At 35.7% G+C, this 18,072-nt stretch overlaps 1 protein-coding gene across 1 annotated transcript in view; it reads left to right on the top strand.

The window, feature by feature from the left end:
• Positions 1-18,072, top strand: part of LOC108237370 (CUB and sushi domain-containing protein 1) — a 390,396-nt gene that overhangs the window by 230,087 nt on the left and 142,237 nt on the right. Inside the window, exons 8-10 of the mRNA XM_017418738.3 lie at positions 2,340-2,421; positions 7,868-7,992; positions 12,961-13,082. Coding sequence (XP_017274227.1) covers positions 2,340-2,421; positions 7,868-7,992; positions 12,961-13,082 — 329 coding nt within the window. The remainder of the gene's footprint in view (positions 1-2,339; positions 2,422-7,867; positions 7,993-12,960; positions 13,083-18,072) is intronic.

Raw genomic sequence — 18,072 nt, 5'->3', positions numbered from 1 at the left:
AAGAAATTTTACAATGAAAAATGAAGCTTGGAGCCAATTATCTTTCACTGCCACCACAGTTCAGAACTGCAGTGATCCTGGGGTGTCCAGGAGTACAAGGTGTTGAGTGGTCAGGGATATGGTGGAGGGGAAGAAGACTGAGACACAATTACCACTGAACCAGATTCACAAGTTGAAGTGTCAAGTGTCAATTGGGCAGATAAATACCTGAAGACAGATTTATTTCTTCAAAGTTTTGTTGGAGATTTAAAATAAGCAGGCACATCACTAATACACACAGCAGGCACCAGTTTGATTCACTCATTAACTTAAAATTGATGTGAGATGTTATTTATCATTAGGTATAAGCTCCTTGGATCTGTGTGGGCTGATGAGCGACACTAAATTCATGTCTTAACTCGTTGCCAGTTTCTTGGAGACACTTTGCTTTATCTGCTTGACAGGAAGAAGTCTGTGTCTTTCAAGAAAGCAGAAATTGAAATGAAGGGCAACGGTCAAACAATGAAATCCAGTACATCACTGATTGATGAACAAATCAAAACCTCAAAGATGACAAACTAATCACCTAGACACACATTTGCATATGACCTAAACCTTAATGAGACATATGGGTTCTTTCAAAATTTGAGATTTTGGAGAATAGGAAACATACATACGTACATACATATTCCTATATTTCTTAGACATCCAAATCGGAAGTTTAGTCACATTTTTGATGAAGTGAGAGCACTGGATTAGTTCATTTTCTGAAGAAATACATTTTAACTAAAAGCTATGCCCATAGAGTGCGTTTGCACAAATGGCAGTGAGAAGAAAGTGATTTAATAATGTGGAAATCTATAAAGCGGGGCCAGCATATGTGGTCACCATTGAGAGAATAAATTATTTTACAAAATCCTAAAAAGTTGACTTTTAGAGATGAAACATTTGCTGAACACACTTTGATGATATGGAAATGATGTTATGCATCATAAGCTTGTGTTTAAATGATGAATAGTCTTTTAAGTGCAAATATGGGATTAAGTCTGAGTGAGAATTTTTGACATCAGCCCAAAAGTCATATTTGTCAACTGTTTTCTTTTTTTTTTTTTTGTAACAATCTCATGTTGTTTGCATGAGCTGGATTTGTTTCTGCAACATAAACCTTGTGTTTGATGCCAATGAATGCCATTTGAACATGGGTGAGAGAGAGAGAGAGAGAGCAGAAGCGGAATGAGAGACTGTGAAAGAGAAAGAGTGTGTTAGAATGTTTGTGTGATGATTTTTGGACAGAACATCAAAAACACAGTCGAGCAAGAAGACAGCTTGTTCTGTTTGCATCATATCTCACACAAACATGCACACACAGTTGTCGGTACATTCACAAACCCCAGAGCACACACAAAATGCAGTCACACAAATGCAGCAAATCATTCATCCATCTTTTATGCTAGGATGCACAAAACTTCGGCATCCCTTTGTAAATTGCAGCTAATGTGCGAGAGGAAAAAAGCAGACAGAGCACGGTGAGAATAAAAACAGAGAGAGGAAGAGAGTGGAAGGAAACAGGAGAGGGAAATGGAGAAAAAGATTGTCAGAAAGAAAGAAAAAAAGCCTGAAGAGGTTGGATATTTCTTTCTCAAGGTCATTTTTAAAACCCTGTAGGATGTTCGGGTTCTTTGTTTTTTACTGCACCTCTGTGTTGTCCTGTTAACTATCTCCTTATTTCAAATTTTGTGTCTTTCTGTCCAATATTATTCATTCACAGAGTCTCATTAAGACAGAACTGCTCTGAACTGGCTTCTGTTATGTTGTCTGGTCTAATTTGCATTTACATTACATGTTAGGCATGCCGCAGGTGCTCCCAGCTGCTCTAAAACCAATGCAATATCCAGAATATGAGATGGACAAGGTTTGTCTTGTGGCTTTCATTTGTCCCGTTTCTAAAACTGAAAGCAAGCAGAAATACTGTTTTAAGAAGATAAGTGAGGACAGATTTCTTAGCTGAATCTGTGCGCGTTGACGATGCTTGCTCATTACATGAGCATGTATGAGAAACCTTGGCCCAGCTGATTCAACATAAGGTACAATTAAAGCTGCATGTGTGCCTGCAAGAGCAAAACTAGTTTGTGCAGGAACCATGAATAATTTTTACTGGGCAATGTGTGAATGACTGTCGAGGGTCTTAACAGACTGAGAACTTACAAAACGTTTGTAAATATAATATGACCTGTGGGGGAAAAGAAAAAAAAATACTAACAATGATGTTGCTAAATATTGTCATATATTTTTAATATTCAAATTCATAACCACAAACATGCCATAAACTAGATTTTCTCCTTTAATTTTTCTGTTTTTAGTGAGTCAGAGTGGTCTTGCTGGTGATGTTTGTCCTGATCCTGGAGTTCCTGAAAATGGCAAAAGGATGGGCTCTGTCTTCCAGTAAGTTTATTTTGTACTTTTATTTTGTGCTTGTTTCAGATCAATAAATTGCATAAGCATGAATGCTTTCTCAGTGTGTAGTTACGCTGATCAGCTGTAGCATTATGACCAGTGATAAATAAAGTAAGTAACACTGCTCATCTTGTTCCAATGCAATCATGTCGTGGAAGCATTATTCATATGGGTGTTGCTTTGATACTTTTGCAAACCTATCATTCCTCCAAAATGCAACAGCAGTACTGTAAAGTAGACACATCCTTTAAAAGCAGGTCAGCACTGAGCTCAGCAAAAAATGCTCAAAGAATTAAAAAAAATGTCTGTGGTGGTCAGCCGGTCTCCACACTCGACAGATACTAATCTGACAGTGCCTACATGGTATCTATGGAAAACAAGCCTTATCCACACAGACCCCACCCACACAATTCTCAGACCCCAACAGACACCCCAGGGAATCCTCAACAGTACTCTGTTTAAACCCTGGCTTTTGACTGCAAAAGGGGCTCATATAATATTCTTAAGTTAAACTAAGAGTCACATTGTTATGGCAGATTGTGTATATGGTGTGCAATCTATGTTTTTAAATGCTTGTTGTTGTCAGGAGGACTTTGAGACATGTCTATGGGCTGGTATTTTTCAGAGTTGTTTGCTTAATTAATCTTCTTAAACACAGAATGTTTTCACTGTATTTTGTTTTTACCTCCCTCTTTGTTTTGACTTGTTTTGGCTTTACTTGGCGGGATTACATGCAAAATTGATAATTGTTGTTGGGGTGGATTCTCAGTCATCCTGGACTGACAATCCTTTTCAATCATTTAGGATTGATAACTGTCACTTAGTAGTGGGATTAAAACTCATCAAGACTATTTTAAGAGTGTTGTCTCAATGACACGTCAGATCCCAAACTATAGTTTTTCCATGATTTCTTGACAAGGCATACTGACAGTGTTCGTGAATCCTATTTTCCTGTGAACCCAAGGATGTTTAGTTGTCCCTTTTCTCTACCAGTTTTATAAAACCTTTAAATAATATGATGAAAACAAGTTTGTTCCAGATATGGCTCTAGCACTAGATTTTTCCCAATCAAAATACTTCACTACACTGCATTCCAGAGAGCTTCAAATGGTATGTTATTTATGTATTGCCACAAATAATCAAGATAGGTTGGAGACCTATTGTTCAGTGCTGGCTTTATAAATGGGAAAAAGTTCAGATAACCACAGTAACTGGAAACTGATTCAAAGAACAATCAATGCTTATATTTTAGTCTGTTAAATCCTCTTAAAGGAAGATGTCCTTGTGTTAGTCAGACCAGCTGTTCAGTGACTGACCTGGGTCACATTTATAGGAAAGCAAATTCGTAGCAACAATGTGAAATGTTGTCACACAGAAAGACAAATGCAGCAGACTGGGGGGTATCAGAGCTGGAGATTAATTTCTAAATTCTGCTATATGTTTTTCATTAACATTTAAGATCAACATACTGGTGCCAGAACCTTATTATTGCACGACATCTGACTCTGTTCATATCAGTCATAAAGTTTGATCTACAGCAGAAAATTCAGATGAGGCTCTCTGCTTTCTTTTCACACCGTTAGTTTGGATTTCAAGCAGTGCTAACAGCAAATATAAACAGACCACACCACAGTGTGGCAGTGGACTGGGCATTTGGTCTGAAGTTCAAACATCAAAGAACCCTGCCGACGCTGAGCTGAGAGAAAATAAAAATTTTATGTTTACTAAAGCTGACAAAATTAATGTCATTACAAGCTGTAACTGTTTGATGCATTAAAACTCCCCCTCTTCTCTTTAGAGCAGTAGAGAACAAATTATATCCTCTATTTTTTTTATCATTTTATTTTTGTGTATTTCATGGCCTTAACTATCATTTCAGTTAACCGTGCTATTATTTCAGCAAGTGAAGGAATCAAAACAACTGTATATCATGGCGTAACAAAACAGTCTCATTTACTCCTGATGAACCCAAATGAGTCATTTGGTATCAGCTGTTCTTTACAATGCCCACTAATATCCTATTTGGTTAAGAAATACATTACACATACCCCCCATAGTTTTTACTCCCTGCATGTAAACGTGTGTCATATTGTTTTATGACGTGCAGACTTTTACTCAGCTGAACCATGTGGATCTGTTTGATTCAACATTTCATTTTTCAAACACAGTCATGTTACTAGTAAGAACTGAATAAAAAGATCTTACCTTTTCTATGTTGTATAAAATCACTAGTTGTCACATTTACATGCACAGAATCTTTAAACAAATTTTCTAAATAATGTAAAGTAACCAGTATGATTTTTACAGGAATTACACAGTATTATTCCTATTTACATATTAAAGGGACCTGTCTAATTTATGCTGGTATAACTTCGCCTTTTCTTCACTGGGTAATTTAATGTCAGGAATTAGAAACCTAATTTTACTGTATATTTTAAAAGAAACATGTTTTGGTTTTTAGGGGGGGGGGGGTTGCATTTGTATTACCAAATTATCCGAAGCACTTGTACAATTCACTTAGCTTTGACTTTGATTTTGTTCTTTGTTAGAAGTTGGGAATTCTGGTAAACTAGTTGATATCAAATGCAGCATTTGGATATGTTTTATGCAAAAAAGTTAAGTTAATCACTTACGGTCTCTTTTTGATTAAAATGCTATTTCCTTTACTGTATCTCAATTAATGTAAAGTCATAATAGGGCTATAATTAAAATACTTATGTTTATGAAACCATACATATAAAGAAAATGACAAAGGTGACGCTCTTTACATTTCATTTTTGACGAAACACGATCCTTAGCCCCCATCAGATTTTTAGATGTAGGCAATATTCATGTCTTTAGTGGCAGTGTCATTTAATCTACGTAGTTGTTTTGATGAAGACCTTAACTTTTGATTGTATATTGATTAAACAAAATAATACAACTTTTGCATTGTTAAAGTTTTAACAGCTTGTTTTAAAAGCCTGTGGTGAATCTCTTTGAAAAGTTATTAGAACATTTCTTTTAGTCTTTTTAGGGCATGAGGGATAATTAAGAACATGTAGCACTTTGAAAAAGGAGAGAAAATGTAAAGAGGTGATGTCCAGGAGAAAACATGAAAACACTTAAAAGTGATGCCCCCAAATGCAAAGAATATATATATATATATATATACATATATATATATATATATATATATATATATATATATAAATACACACACACACACACACACACACACATCAGGCTATTAAGGCTGGCTTCAGGAGACAACAGAGATCTAACGATATCCCATCTATTAGGGAGCAAGTGGTAAGTAGGGAAAGTGTGTCATAATGCATCATGTAAAACAAACTTGGGAGGAATTATTGTGCTTTGAAGTTAAGTATGTGTTATGTTTTACGTTAACAGATGATGCTGACAGTGGTTAGCTAAAATAAAATCAACATTTTCTCAAGACTTTTTCTTTTCACAGTAATTTAAAATGATCAGTTCCTGCTTTTTGCATACTCAAATTTTGTAGATTTTTTGTATTCAATTTATTGACTTTGGACATTTTATTACAAATTTTCTATTAATACCCAAAGAACACACAGCATTTCATGTAAAAACCAAAACAAAACAATAACAAAACTGCCCATCTGTCAGGCTAGATAAAAACTAATGTAATTGACAAGTTGGAGTTATCCAAGTGTTATATAAATTACTCCAATGGAAAATGAAAAAAAAAAAACATTCTGTGGTCTGATTAAGCAAAATCTCCTGGCATAATAAACATTGGTGATGCCAGCATCTGGCTGTGAAGGTGCTTCAACAGAAGAACACAAAGAGTTCTTTAAACAAATCTTCCTATTGAGCCCACCTTCTCCAGAGCAACAATTCACATTTTTATACAACAGTGACTGAAAGCATAAAAAACGACAGAGATGAAGTGACTTCAGGACAAGTGACTCTGTAGAGAGACCTGAGTTGCAGTCTGATAACATTTGAGGAAATCTCAGGCCCCAATCCAGTTCTGTAAACCCTGTAAAGTCTTTCCCCAACCAACATAAGGTTGAACCAGCTCCAAAACTGACTCTCATAAGGTACTGAATGAAAAGTTTCTTATCTGTATTATAATAATAAATTCATTAACTCAAACAATTAAAAATAGGATTTATGAGCAACACAGTACATTTTACAGAGCATTAACAGAGCATGTGTTTGTTCTACATCCAGCAAGATACACTATAAATGGGCATTGATGTTTACGAGAAAGATACAAATATATACAACAGGAGACATTGGTTCAAACCTGAATGACTGGTATCTCTTTGACTACAATTGCAGTATTATTAAACATTTATTCACTTGTAGAATACTATCTGGTAGAGTATTCAGACAGCCTTACCTCACTGTTTTCTCATGCTGATTGTGTTGTGTTGTAGCCTCAGGTTAAACTCCAGGGCTCCTTTCATGTCCCAGTTCCCTTCTCCAGGGTCCATCCATACAGGGGTTACACACAAAGAACTGCAAGGAATAATTCTCAAGTGACACACTGGCCACTAAAAATATACTTGGTGGACATAAAAATAATCAGCCCATGGTGTCTGTTATCTAATCAGTACAACTGGAGATATCATGTCATACAAGCAACGGTGATGATAAAATGATCATCTGCCCTCGTAAGTTGCCCACTCAGAATCAGGAGCAGCTAAATTGGTACAATATTTCTTTTATGCATTTTAAAAACATGCTGTTTCCAAGACTATTTTCAGCCCCCACCAGAAAAACTTTTAATGATAATTACCTTTTAATCTCCTGCTTGTGCTGCTCTTTTTTGTAACCGTCAGCATCAATTATTGCACAAACTCTCTTCCTAATAATGGAGTTTTCTGAGTGAGTGAAAGGTCATTACCTCTGTGAGTTTGTTCCTGTAAGTGTGTTTGCATGTCGGCAAGGATGTGTTGAGAGTGTGGTATTTCTTTAGTTTTAGTCATTAAGATGCATAGGCGGGAATAGAGTTGTAGGATGACTAACTATTATTGTATGAAAAAATGAACTGTAGTTGTGCAGAAGTATTTTGTGTATTTGTAATGAGCACACTAAATGTTTTATAAAAGCTGTTGTGGAAATCTGGTACTATATCTATGGCCTGGTTGCACAGTACTCTAAAACAGGATGGGGGTCGTTTACCAACTGGAGTTGGGTGTTGTGAATGTTTGGCCACTGTGGTGTTTGCCATCAGGAAAGAGACATTAAGCAAGAGACAAGATGGCAAACAGGCTTTCACAGAGATGGGTGAATGTCTCCCTACTGTGTTAGACAGCAGGGTTTTAGAGAGAATTTAAAAACAAGAATGATTAGAACAATTTATGACAAGTGTAGAAAATAGGCCTTAAAAGGGACTTTTTTTTTTTTTTTTTTTTTTTTTCCTTTCTCACAAGTGTTGTTGCTGTTGTTTCTCCACAATTAGAATTGGCTCCAGCGTCCAGTTCAGTTGCGATGACAGCTACGTGTTGCACGGGTCTAAAAGTATCACCTGCCAACGAGTTACTGACACACTGGCTGCTTGGAGTGACCACAGACCCATCTGCAGAAGTAAGTTTTACTGTCATTCTCACTGTAAAAGGTTTACTACCCTTAGGTATTCAAGTGTCACAGCTATAACACAGGTATTTCATACATTACTGACCCCCAAAAAGCATTGAGATGCCTATTGCAAATGTTTGCTTTGTGGTATTGGTGAGAAATAAACAGAGATGAAAGCACTTAAAATGCTAAAGACAGCAAAGACGTCACCAAATATTTTTAAACATTAACATTTGACAATGAAATGTGACATTTAAGCCTTAAAAGGTCATGGAAGTCAGGTTCAGTATTTTCTAGTAGGTTCTGATTCTGACAGCCTTAGTATTGACCATATTTTTCAGAAGAATAATATAAGATTTTCTTTGTTTGTTTGTTTGCTTTTCTGTTTTTTTTCCCTCTTCCATAAAAATGCAGTTCATTTAAACTTTATAATGCATCACATTTGTTTACTGTGATTGTGATGGTAGCTGCCAGATGCTGACCTGGCTATCTGGAATTCTGTGTTGTGGTCAAGGACAATCTTGTCTAATCTTAGCCTGGCAAGGCAAAGTTATTATCACAAGTATTGTTGCCCTAGAGCTGCAGATTTAGACCTGCCTTTTCTGCATTGCTGTAGGTAATAGAGCAATAAAACCAGACCTGCATCCTAATCATAAAGCACGACTATGTAATCCACATGCCCCATTATGAATTTTAATTTATTTTTTTCCTAATAGTTTTTGCATTGCAGAAGAATTACATGGCAGTGATAGCTTTATTAGGATGGAGCTACACACATAAACAGTACATGTTTGTAAGATAAAATTAGCAATCATGTTTTTTTCAAAGAATAGAGTTGCTCATGAAAGTAAAGAGATAAAATAATAAAGCCAGGTATGTACATTAAAATACCTTTCCCTAAGGACTTTCTTCTAAAACCAGCCCCAGTACATAAAGGAATAGCTCAAATTCTTTGAAGAGAGGTTCTGTGAATAGGTAATTTAAATTATTACCTGTTCTAGATAACTTGTTGAACAAACTCAGTTTTGAGAAATATAGTTTATTTCCTACCAGACTGATGAGCTAATAGCTAGTCTTGGCAAGGCCAAGACCAATTGTTACCATCTTTGACCAGCTCTAAAAAAAAAGAAAAAGAAAATCATACCAATGAAAAGTATATATTATTTTGTAAACCTTTACATCATCATTTATTTTGCATTGCATTGTTATTATGGCAGAAATAGTGTGTTGCTCCAGGCTGCACTGGAAGTCTTACAGCAAGTTGCTGCTACTATAAATTGTGCTTCTAAATAACCATAAAATTCTATGTATATAACTGGGTACTGCAAAATAACAGCCATGCAAAAACCACATTTTTTTTGTTTAAACTTTCTTAATAACTTTTAATATAAACAGCAACATTTATAACAACATCTTTTGTTTCTTATAAGTGCACTTTTTTAAATTTAGGGATGAAAACAAACAAAAAATCCAGTAATATAAGAAACAATCTTGGCTTCTTACAATAGTAATATGAACAACATGACATTCGGGGGCGTCTTTCAGTAAATTAGTTATTTTACTCACTAATAAAGCTTTTACTGACTGAAGAATTTCAAAGTGCTAAACCCTCTTTTTTCAGAGACAAAACAAACAAACAAAAGTTTCCAACGTTGTATATTACCTTAAAGAAATGCTTTTTGTTAAAACAACTTTCTTTTTCCCCTTTTGTGGGAGTCATTTCTTAGAGTGCCACCAGCCATGAGTAAAACATGTTTGTTGAATCTAAAGGAAACCTGAGAATCTGTATATAATCTTAATTCACATGTGTACTGCACTGCCACCGAAATTTTTACATCAGAAAAATAGTTTAAAATTTATGAAGCTGTAGAGTAGGATTTGTGTTTTTCTTATTTATTTTTGTTCATTCTTCTTTCTGATTTCAGACTAAACAAACAAATATGAGTGACAGAGGAGTGTTGCAGGGGCTCCCATTGCCCTCATGTTTACTGACAATACCCTGTTGGGTTTATTGCTCCATAGTGAAAAAGGACACAGCTAGCATGCACAGCCCAGTGTATGTGTGTGTACATGCACTCACAAACACACATGCACAGAAAGCAAGTATCCAAAGGATAATGTCACACCACTAATATCTGCTGCAGTATGGGCCTTGAACTGTCGGCGTGTTTGACGGACAGCCAGTCCCTGTGCTCAGACACATACTGTAGGGTCCCTGTCACATCATGTTATGGTGTTGCTGTGTGTCGGTAAGTGCATGTGTATTTGTGCCCACGCTGTGACTGCGTGGCTCTCTGTGACCGCAGCAACATGCCTAAATTCATGATTCTGGCAACTCCTGTCAGAAACAATTGATGATGTGAGAGTGAAACAGTGAAAGAGAAAATCCAAATTTAGCTTTCTCCTAAAACTTTGATCAGAAATTCCTGCATGTTTTTTGTTACTGTGGTTAGGTTATTTAAAGGGGAAAAAAAGCATTTTAGAATAATCTCATATTAAAACAGAGGTCAAATGGCAAGTACTCATTTTAATTTCATTTTGTTTAAAATTCAAATTGGGGAACAAATCTAGGAATAAAGATTTTCTAGAAGACATACTTTAAAATGTTACAGAGAAAGATAACAGTAATAGTACTCTAAAAGATAATACAACACTTTATTGCAAAGAATGAAACATTAGAACACTTGTGCATTTTTGATTGAATTATTCAAATATCACTGTTATCAGATTGAAAATAAATTGATTTATAAGACATCTAAAATATCATATATCCATATGAACTGGGCAGAACATTAGCAATTTATTTTCCATCAAAAAAATCAATAAAAAATCAAATTCACAAAATGTATGTTTTTAAAATGTCCTTTGTCATATTTTCATACTGCTAAAGAATACAATTTGTGGGAATACTTGAATTCAACGTGGACATTTCCAAGATGACACACTATTGTGTTAACATGGTGCCAGCTGGAAATTGTACATTTAGTTTGTTTGACTTTTATTTATCTCATTAGATATTTTCTACCAAATGGCATAAATACAAACAGAGATGCAAAGTAGGAGAATGATTGAGAAGATGAGAAAGAAAGATCAGTAGGCTGAGGTTAAAAATGTCTACAGTACACTACAGCTCTGGTGTGTTGCATTATCTAGTGTGATCACTCATGAGGGATTCAAACCCGTGAGCCTCTCTCATTCTCTTCTGAGGCTTTACTGTTAATTAGAAGCTGGTTTCTAAGATGAATTGCAATGAATGTGTTTCTGTGTGTCCATGTAGCTCTGTGTATCACACTGTGTTTCAGCTCTCTTTTCTAATTAATAGTTGGATCAGTCATCTGGGGTCCTCTTCTCTCTACCCTTTTCTCCTGGCATTTTCTGTGTCGTTTTCTTGCCTTGTGCTTTTCCAGTTTCCCTCTGGGTTCATTCTCTTTTAAATTACCATCTTTTTAAGTTTTTGCTCTCTCAATGTCTAACTTTTGTCCCCATGTTTTCATGTTTTTTTTTAAGGGTTTCTATTGTTTGTTTGTTTGTTTTCCCTGCAGGCTGACTGTTATCTCAAAAAGTGGGTAACTATTAAAAGTGTTAATTTATCTATTTTAATATCACCATGCCCCGGGGAGATCTTTGATAAATCTTTGAACGATCACCGAAGATTTTATTTTATTTTATCAATTTTGTGCACAAATGTTAATTTAAACAAATAATGAATTGATATTTTTGTGAGGCATTGAAACCAAAAAGTGTTACATTCAGCCCCTCTTTATGCTCGACATCTTCAATGTAGACAATTGGAACAGCTGCTGGCTTTTTTTAAGGTTTAATGGCACCATATCATACATGGAGAGTTTACATATTTTACACAATACACACAATTAAATCAAACTGGCTTTCTCACTCCCTTGTCTGCTTTTCTTTATTTTGGACATGTATTATGCAAACCTCTTTCATTTTTGAGTAACCTAAAAGGTTTTAAAAGCTGTATTTTATACAAAAAATGGATTCTCACTTCCAAACACATAGCTATGTTGGCATGCCTTTGTTTTACATGACATAAAGCTTTTACAAATTAGCATTCACTCATTTTTTATCTTTCACAAATTCAATAGGAGGATAAGAGGAGAAGACCATAGGCATGAATCTGCAAACTGTCATGTAAAAAAACATTTAAATTTTAGTTCCATTCAAGCTTAGCATTTTTCATAAATATTGTTTCTGCTTTAGCTTAACATCTGACTAATTAGTTACCAACACTTGACTTTATACGAATTAAATATAAATCCATGCTTAAGGTTATGCCTAAATATAACATATTATGGTTTAGGCTCTAAAAATGTTTTTTGGGTGTTTTGTTACCACAATCAGCACGATAAAACATAGCATTCTTGCGATGTTTGAGCACTTATGTTTTTGTATTGTGGACAAAATCTAGACAAAATGTGTTTTTGTCTACAGTGCACACTTAAAAAATGTGTCCAATAGTTCAGAGAAATGTTCCAGATATGATTGATTTATGTGGAAGACTGCAGCACAGCAGAGCTGTTACTTAAATAAAATTCATTTTAAAATCAGTTTCAGTGAAGTTTGCTGAACCTGCAGAAAAGTCAAAAATTGAAAAAAAAAAAAAAAAAAAACATTCAATAGAAAATACATCAATTGAAACTGCAGCAATTCAAAACACAAAGCATGGGATTTTAAAACAGATAAATCTTCCATTGAGGCGGACATGCTTAAATATATGTCCACCCAAATCTTCAAACTCAGTGTTCATTAAACTGCAGAATCAGTTCTGGTTGTATTGGATTACATTGTTTTCTCCACCTTTTTTCTATGACATTACCTCACTCTTTTGTAGCTTGTCTTGCTTTTAAGATAAGTGGCTGCGGGAGATCTGCAAGCATAATTTTGATGTCCATCTAAATCATTTCCTAAAGCGTTTTGTTACTTTATCTTTCACATTTGCTGTCTTTTGTTTTGCAGCTCGGACCTGTGGCAGCAATCTAAGGGGGCCCAGAGGGATCATAACTTCTCCTAACTACCCTGTTCAATATGAGAACAATGCACACTGTGTGTGGGTCATCACTGCAATGGACACCGAGAAGGTAGTCTTGTTTTCATTGTAGCTCAAGTTTCGATTTAAAATGTCTCTACAATCTGACAGATTGTAGATAATATAGAATTTTTTATACCTGCACTCTCTTTACATCACCTTTTGTATGAAGATACACTATATTGCCAAAAGTATTCGCTCGTCTCCCTTCACACACAGATGAACTCGAATGAGATCCCATTCTTAATCCATTGGGTTTAATATGATGTTGGCCCGCCCTATGCAGCTATAACAGCTTCAACTCTTCTGGAAAGGCTTCCCACAAGGTTTAGAAGTGTGTTTATGGGAAGTTTCCAGCATTCTTCTGGAAGCACATTTGTGAAGTCAGACACAGATGTTGGATGAGAAGGCCTGGCTCACAGTCTCTGCTGTGAAGCATGTTTCGTCACTCCAGAGAGCATGTCTCCACTGCTCTGGAGTCCAGTAATGGTGTGTTTTACACCACTGAATCCAACACATTGCATTACACTTGGTGATGTCAGGCTTGAATGTAGCTGCTTGGCCATGGAAACTCATTCCATGAAGCGCTCTACACACTGTTCTTGAGCTAATCTGAAGGCAACATGAAGTTCGGAAGTCTGTAGCTAATGACTGTACAGAGTGTTAATGACCTCTGTGCTTTATGAACCTCAGCATCCAGTGAGCCCACTCTGTGATTTTATGTGGCCTACCACTTTGTGGACAAGTTGCTGTCATTCCCAATTGCGTCCACTTTGTTGTAACACCACTAACAGTTGACTGTGGAATATTTAGTAGTAAGGAAATTTCACAACTGGACTTATTACACAGGTGATATCCTATCACGGGTTGCACTGAAATTCACTGAGCTCCTGAGAGCGACCCATTTTTTCACAAATGTTTGTAGAGGCAGTCCACATGCCTAGATGCTTGATTTTATACATCTTTGGCCATGCAAGTGATTGGAACACCTGAATTCAAGGATCTGGATGGGTGAGTGAAAACCTTTGGCAATATAATGTATTTAGAGAATATCAGTTTTGTTATACTTGCACTTTTTTACATCACCTTTTGCATTTTTTAAAATTAAGATTTTTTTTTTTCCTTTTCAATGAAGAGAAACCCTAATAACATGCCATTGTGAGGTCACAGAGGGCAAAATGTTGCTGAAAATCATTGGATACGTAGAGCTTTTCTTCATTTATTTATTATTATAAATTCACTGGTGTAACTGAACGACCATAATTGTTTATGTTGGCACTGCTGCTCAGAGCCAAAAGGTCCCAGAACCAAATCCTGACTGGACCTTTCCTGTGTGGAGTTTCCTGTTTTTAGCTTGGCTGGGTGGGTTTTCTGTGGATACTGAAGTTCTCTCACAAAGTTAAAAGAAATACCCATACAAAGGCTTCAGCACAATAAAGTGGAAATGGAAAGAAAATGAATGAATGGATAAGCTGTGATTGGTCCTGTAGCAAAAAATTAACTGCTTGTTAAAGTTTTGTCAAGCTTTGTTGTACGGCTAATTTTTAATAATAATTTAAGAATAATTTTTAAACCTCATATATGACATCCACCATATTCTACTGTTTTTTTTTTGTTTTATATGCCATTCACCTTCTTACATATGTCTTTATTCTTCTATTTTCTTGCAATTTTACTTCTTACTCTGCACAATGTTCCTTCTCTCTCCCCCTCCACCTCATCTCGACACTTTTCCTCATCTGCTCTGCTCTGCTTTCTTGCAATCCACTCTCCTTCTCTGTCATCTGCTTTCCTCCTTTTAACTTTGATTTGTCTAAAATGCTAAGTTTGAAGATGGTGAGAGATGGAATAGGCTATAAAAGAGTAAAATGGCATTGAGTTCACTGCAAACTACAGAGAGAGGAAAGAGGAGTAAAATGCATCTGAATATTTAGCTAGCTACTTAGGCAAAGGGATGAAAGAAAAGGAAAAAAAGAACTAAATGTCCAAGCAGGTACTTGACATGTGACACTGAAGTTTTCTCTAAAGATAGATAGAAATGGAGTCTGCTCACCTCTGAGCTCCAGGACACTAGGATTGTGGAATTGTGAGGTATAATTGAAGAGAGAGAAGAGAAAATATAAAAGGCAGACAGAGGAGTAGAGAGAAAATGACTTTTTATTCTCCCCTCTGTGTCTTTCTGACCTTAGCGAAGAGAAATGGCACTTTGTACGGTGGCTGAGAGCTTGTGGCAGGCTATGACGTAGTTTTAGTGTATTACTGTGCAGATTTATATCATCCACGTTGCTATGAGCCTCTAATAAAGACTCTAATCTGATTTATACCAGCTCACAGCTGAGAGTAGGCTGCCTCTTAAGACACTTTTTCAAAGTGAATGACCATTCTCACTGCGTCTTACATGATATCACAAGCACACATACAAGGGATGAACTACCTGTATTCAGAGTTTTAATCATGTCAAATTTTTGTATATAATTATGTCTGGAGGAAAGTTGCAGTAGTGAAGTCCTTGCTTGGTTCAATTTAGAACACAGCAGACTTTTTATAAAAAAAAAAAAATAGCCTTAGATTGTGACAGATGGGGATGGATTTTATCTGCTCTGTATGCTGCCTGCTTAGGTATCTGTATGTAAGATTTATTTGAGCTGGGAGGGAAGACGGGTTATTTTACATTCGCTTTCATTATTGTGTAAAAAAATACAAATAAAAAAGTATTAAACAGTAAACATTTGTATTGATCAATTACAGACAGAGAAAACGAGAGTTCAAAGCTCTCTGGGTTAAACTTTGTACTTTTATCAATATGTGCTGCAAAATTTTAGTGCAATTTTGAAATCTATAAAGACTGAAACCTTTCTCTGACCCACGTTTAATGCTAACATCTTACAAAGTAAGGATTTGGAAAAAAAAAACAATAAAGATAAGGAGAACAGAAATATTTGTTGGTTTCTCATCATCGTCTTACTTGTTGTAGACAGCTCTTTGAATGGTCTTGGTTTAGAGAAAAAGAGTTTAGTTTTTGACTAGATTGGCAAATTAATTTGAGTGTGGCGAAAGCCACAAAACCCCACTTCAAAGAATCTGAACTTTAAATGGATACGAGTTAACAAACAGAAACTCAATACATTCTTGCTGAACAACATATTCTTTTTAGCCAGTCTAACATGTGCTGGGCTTATTTTCTTGACTGCAGATTAGCATAAATTGAAATGAGTAATACTTTGCAGACTTTTCTTTTCAGTTTTTTTTTTTTTTTTTTCATTTCTCTGTCACTCTTTGTCTCCTCTGCTGTTCATTTTTTTTCTTCTGCACTCAGTTGAACTATTATTCCACACGGCTTCTTTCATCAATAATGTGTTCTAACATAGAAGAAAGGGCTTTTATTGACGTGTACATTCCTTTTTTTTCATCTTTATGTAGTTTCACTTTCAGAAGTTTAAATGACCAATAAGTAATCCTTGCTGGCTTCTATCTTCCCTGTTAAGTTTTGAATAAGAGCAGTCCAATCAATATAGTTTGTTATTGTCTGTCAGCCTCTTGGCTAAATGCTGTAACTCTGCTTGTATTTTGGTGTCTGCCTGTGTTATTATTTGTGCATGTGAGGCAGTGTTTGAGTTTATGAATGTTGACCGTGTGTTTTCTGCCTGCCAGCTTAATTGCAAACTGCCAGAGATTGTGAAAAATATGTTGCGCGACGAACTGTAAACTCCCAGGTCACAGCAAGGAAAGACTTGGGTGGGCGGGAGGAAAAGAAAAAAAAACAAAAAACAAACAAACTTGACAGCGTCGTGTGCGTATGTCTGCGTTATTGTGTGCGTCAGTTATTTGATTCATCAGTATGGAGCAGATAATTATTTTGTTCAAATATGAACCATTCCTGCTGCTTACACACATACACCCTGAAATGCATCATCACACATCCCCTTTAAACCTCTAATCATTGCTGTCTTTATTCTGATGAATACAAATTAGCATGTGCCGTGTGTGTGCGTGTGTGGAGGGTAGGATTGAATGTTAGGTCATTGTCATGCAAGGATCATCATCATCACTTTGGCGATGGCTGGACTCATTATGTGACGTTCTATCAAATTCTCATGAATTTTACTCGATAGTGGAAGTGGGGCCATTAAAGACCAATAAAGGCTGTAGCCAGAATATGTTAAAGTCCAGCATATTTTTTTTAGCAGTACATTGTTTTGCATTATTGCCCAAGCTGTTTCATGACAGCACATAATGGCCAAAATTAAGTGCTTCATTAAAATGTTGTGCATGTAGAAACAAGGTGCATTCCTCATCTTGCAGATGTTCCGCTGACATATCACAATAGTAAAATACATTCAGAAGGAAGTTATGGTTCATATTAAGTTTTATTTTGCAGCTCAGGCAGTTTCTTGCATGGTTTATAACATGTTTTCAATTTTCATCTAAATTCTGTCTCATATAAGTTGAGTTACCTGGATGATTGTTTATAACATGTTTAATAACTGTTTTATTCAACCAACTTGTACCAGTTACACTTAAAATGCCATTGTCTGTAGGTTTTGGGATCTTTTTTGTTTTCTTAGAATTTGTGTAATTCTTATTTTTTCTTGGTTACATAGTGCAGTCATGCTTTTATTTTGTCAATGAACTTGATAATTCTTATTCTGTGATAAATATTTCACCTGGCTCACCTGTATTCCGTAGGTTTTACTTACTGTTTTTTTTTCTAAAAACTCTTTCAAAAATACAATTAGCTTCGTTAAAGTTCAACAAACCTATTTCTGGCTATGCCAATTGGCAAAACCTAGCAAACATTTATCAGTGTTATTGGCAAAAACACAAGTTTTGCAGACTAGTTGTGTAAAGTGTGACTGCACTGTTTCTTGCACTTAGCCTGCTCTGAATGTGCTTCATCTTAGATTCCTGACTCCAATATTCTGGATGGTTTTTGAACAGACTCTTTTCTATGTTTGTATTTTTTTCTTTATAAAAAGATAAGGATAAAAAGTGAAAATGTAGCAATAAATGTTAGTTTTGTAAAGTATCAATGCAAGTGTGGA

The sequence above is a fragment of the Kryptolebias marmoratus genome, linkage group LG15, assembly GCF_001649575.2.
Source record: "Kryptolebias marmoratus isolate JLee-2015 linkage group LG15, ASM164957v2, whole genome shotgun sequence".
Classification (NCBI taxonomy): domain Eukaryota; kingdom Metazoa; phylum Chordata; class Actinopteri; order Cyprinodontiformes; family Rivulidae; genus Kryptolebias; species Kryptolebias marmoratus.
The sequence above is the reverse complement of the archived record's forward strand: the minus strand, read 5'-3'. Positions and strand labels throughout refer to the sequence as shown.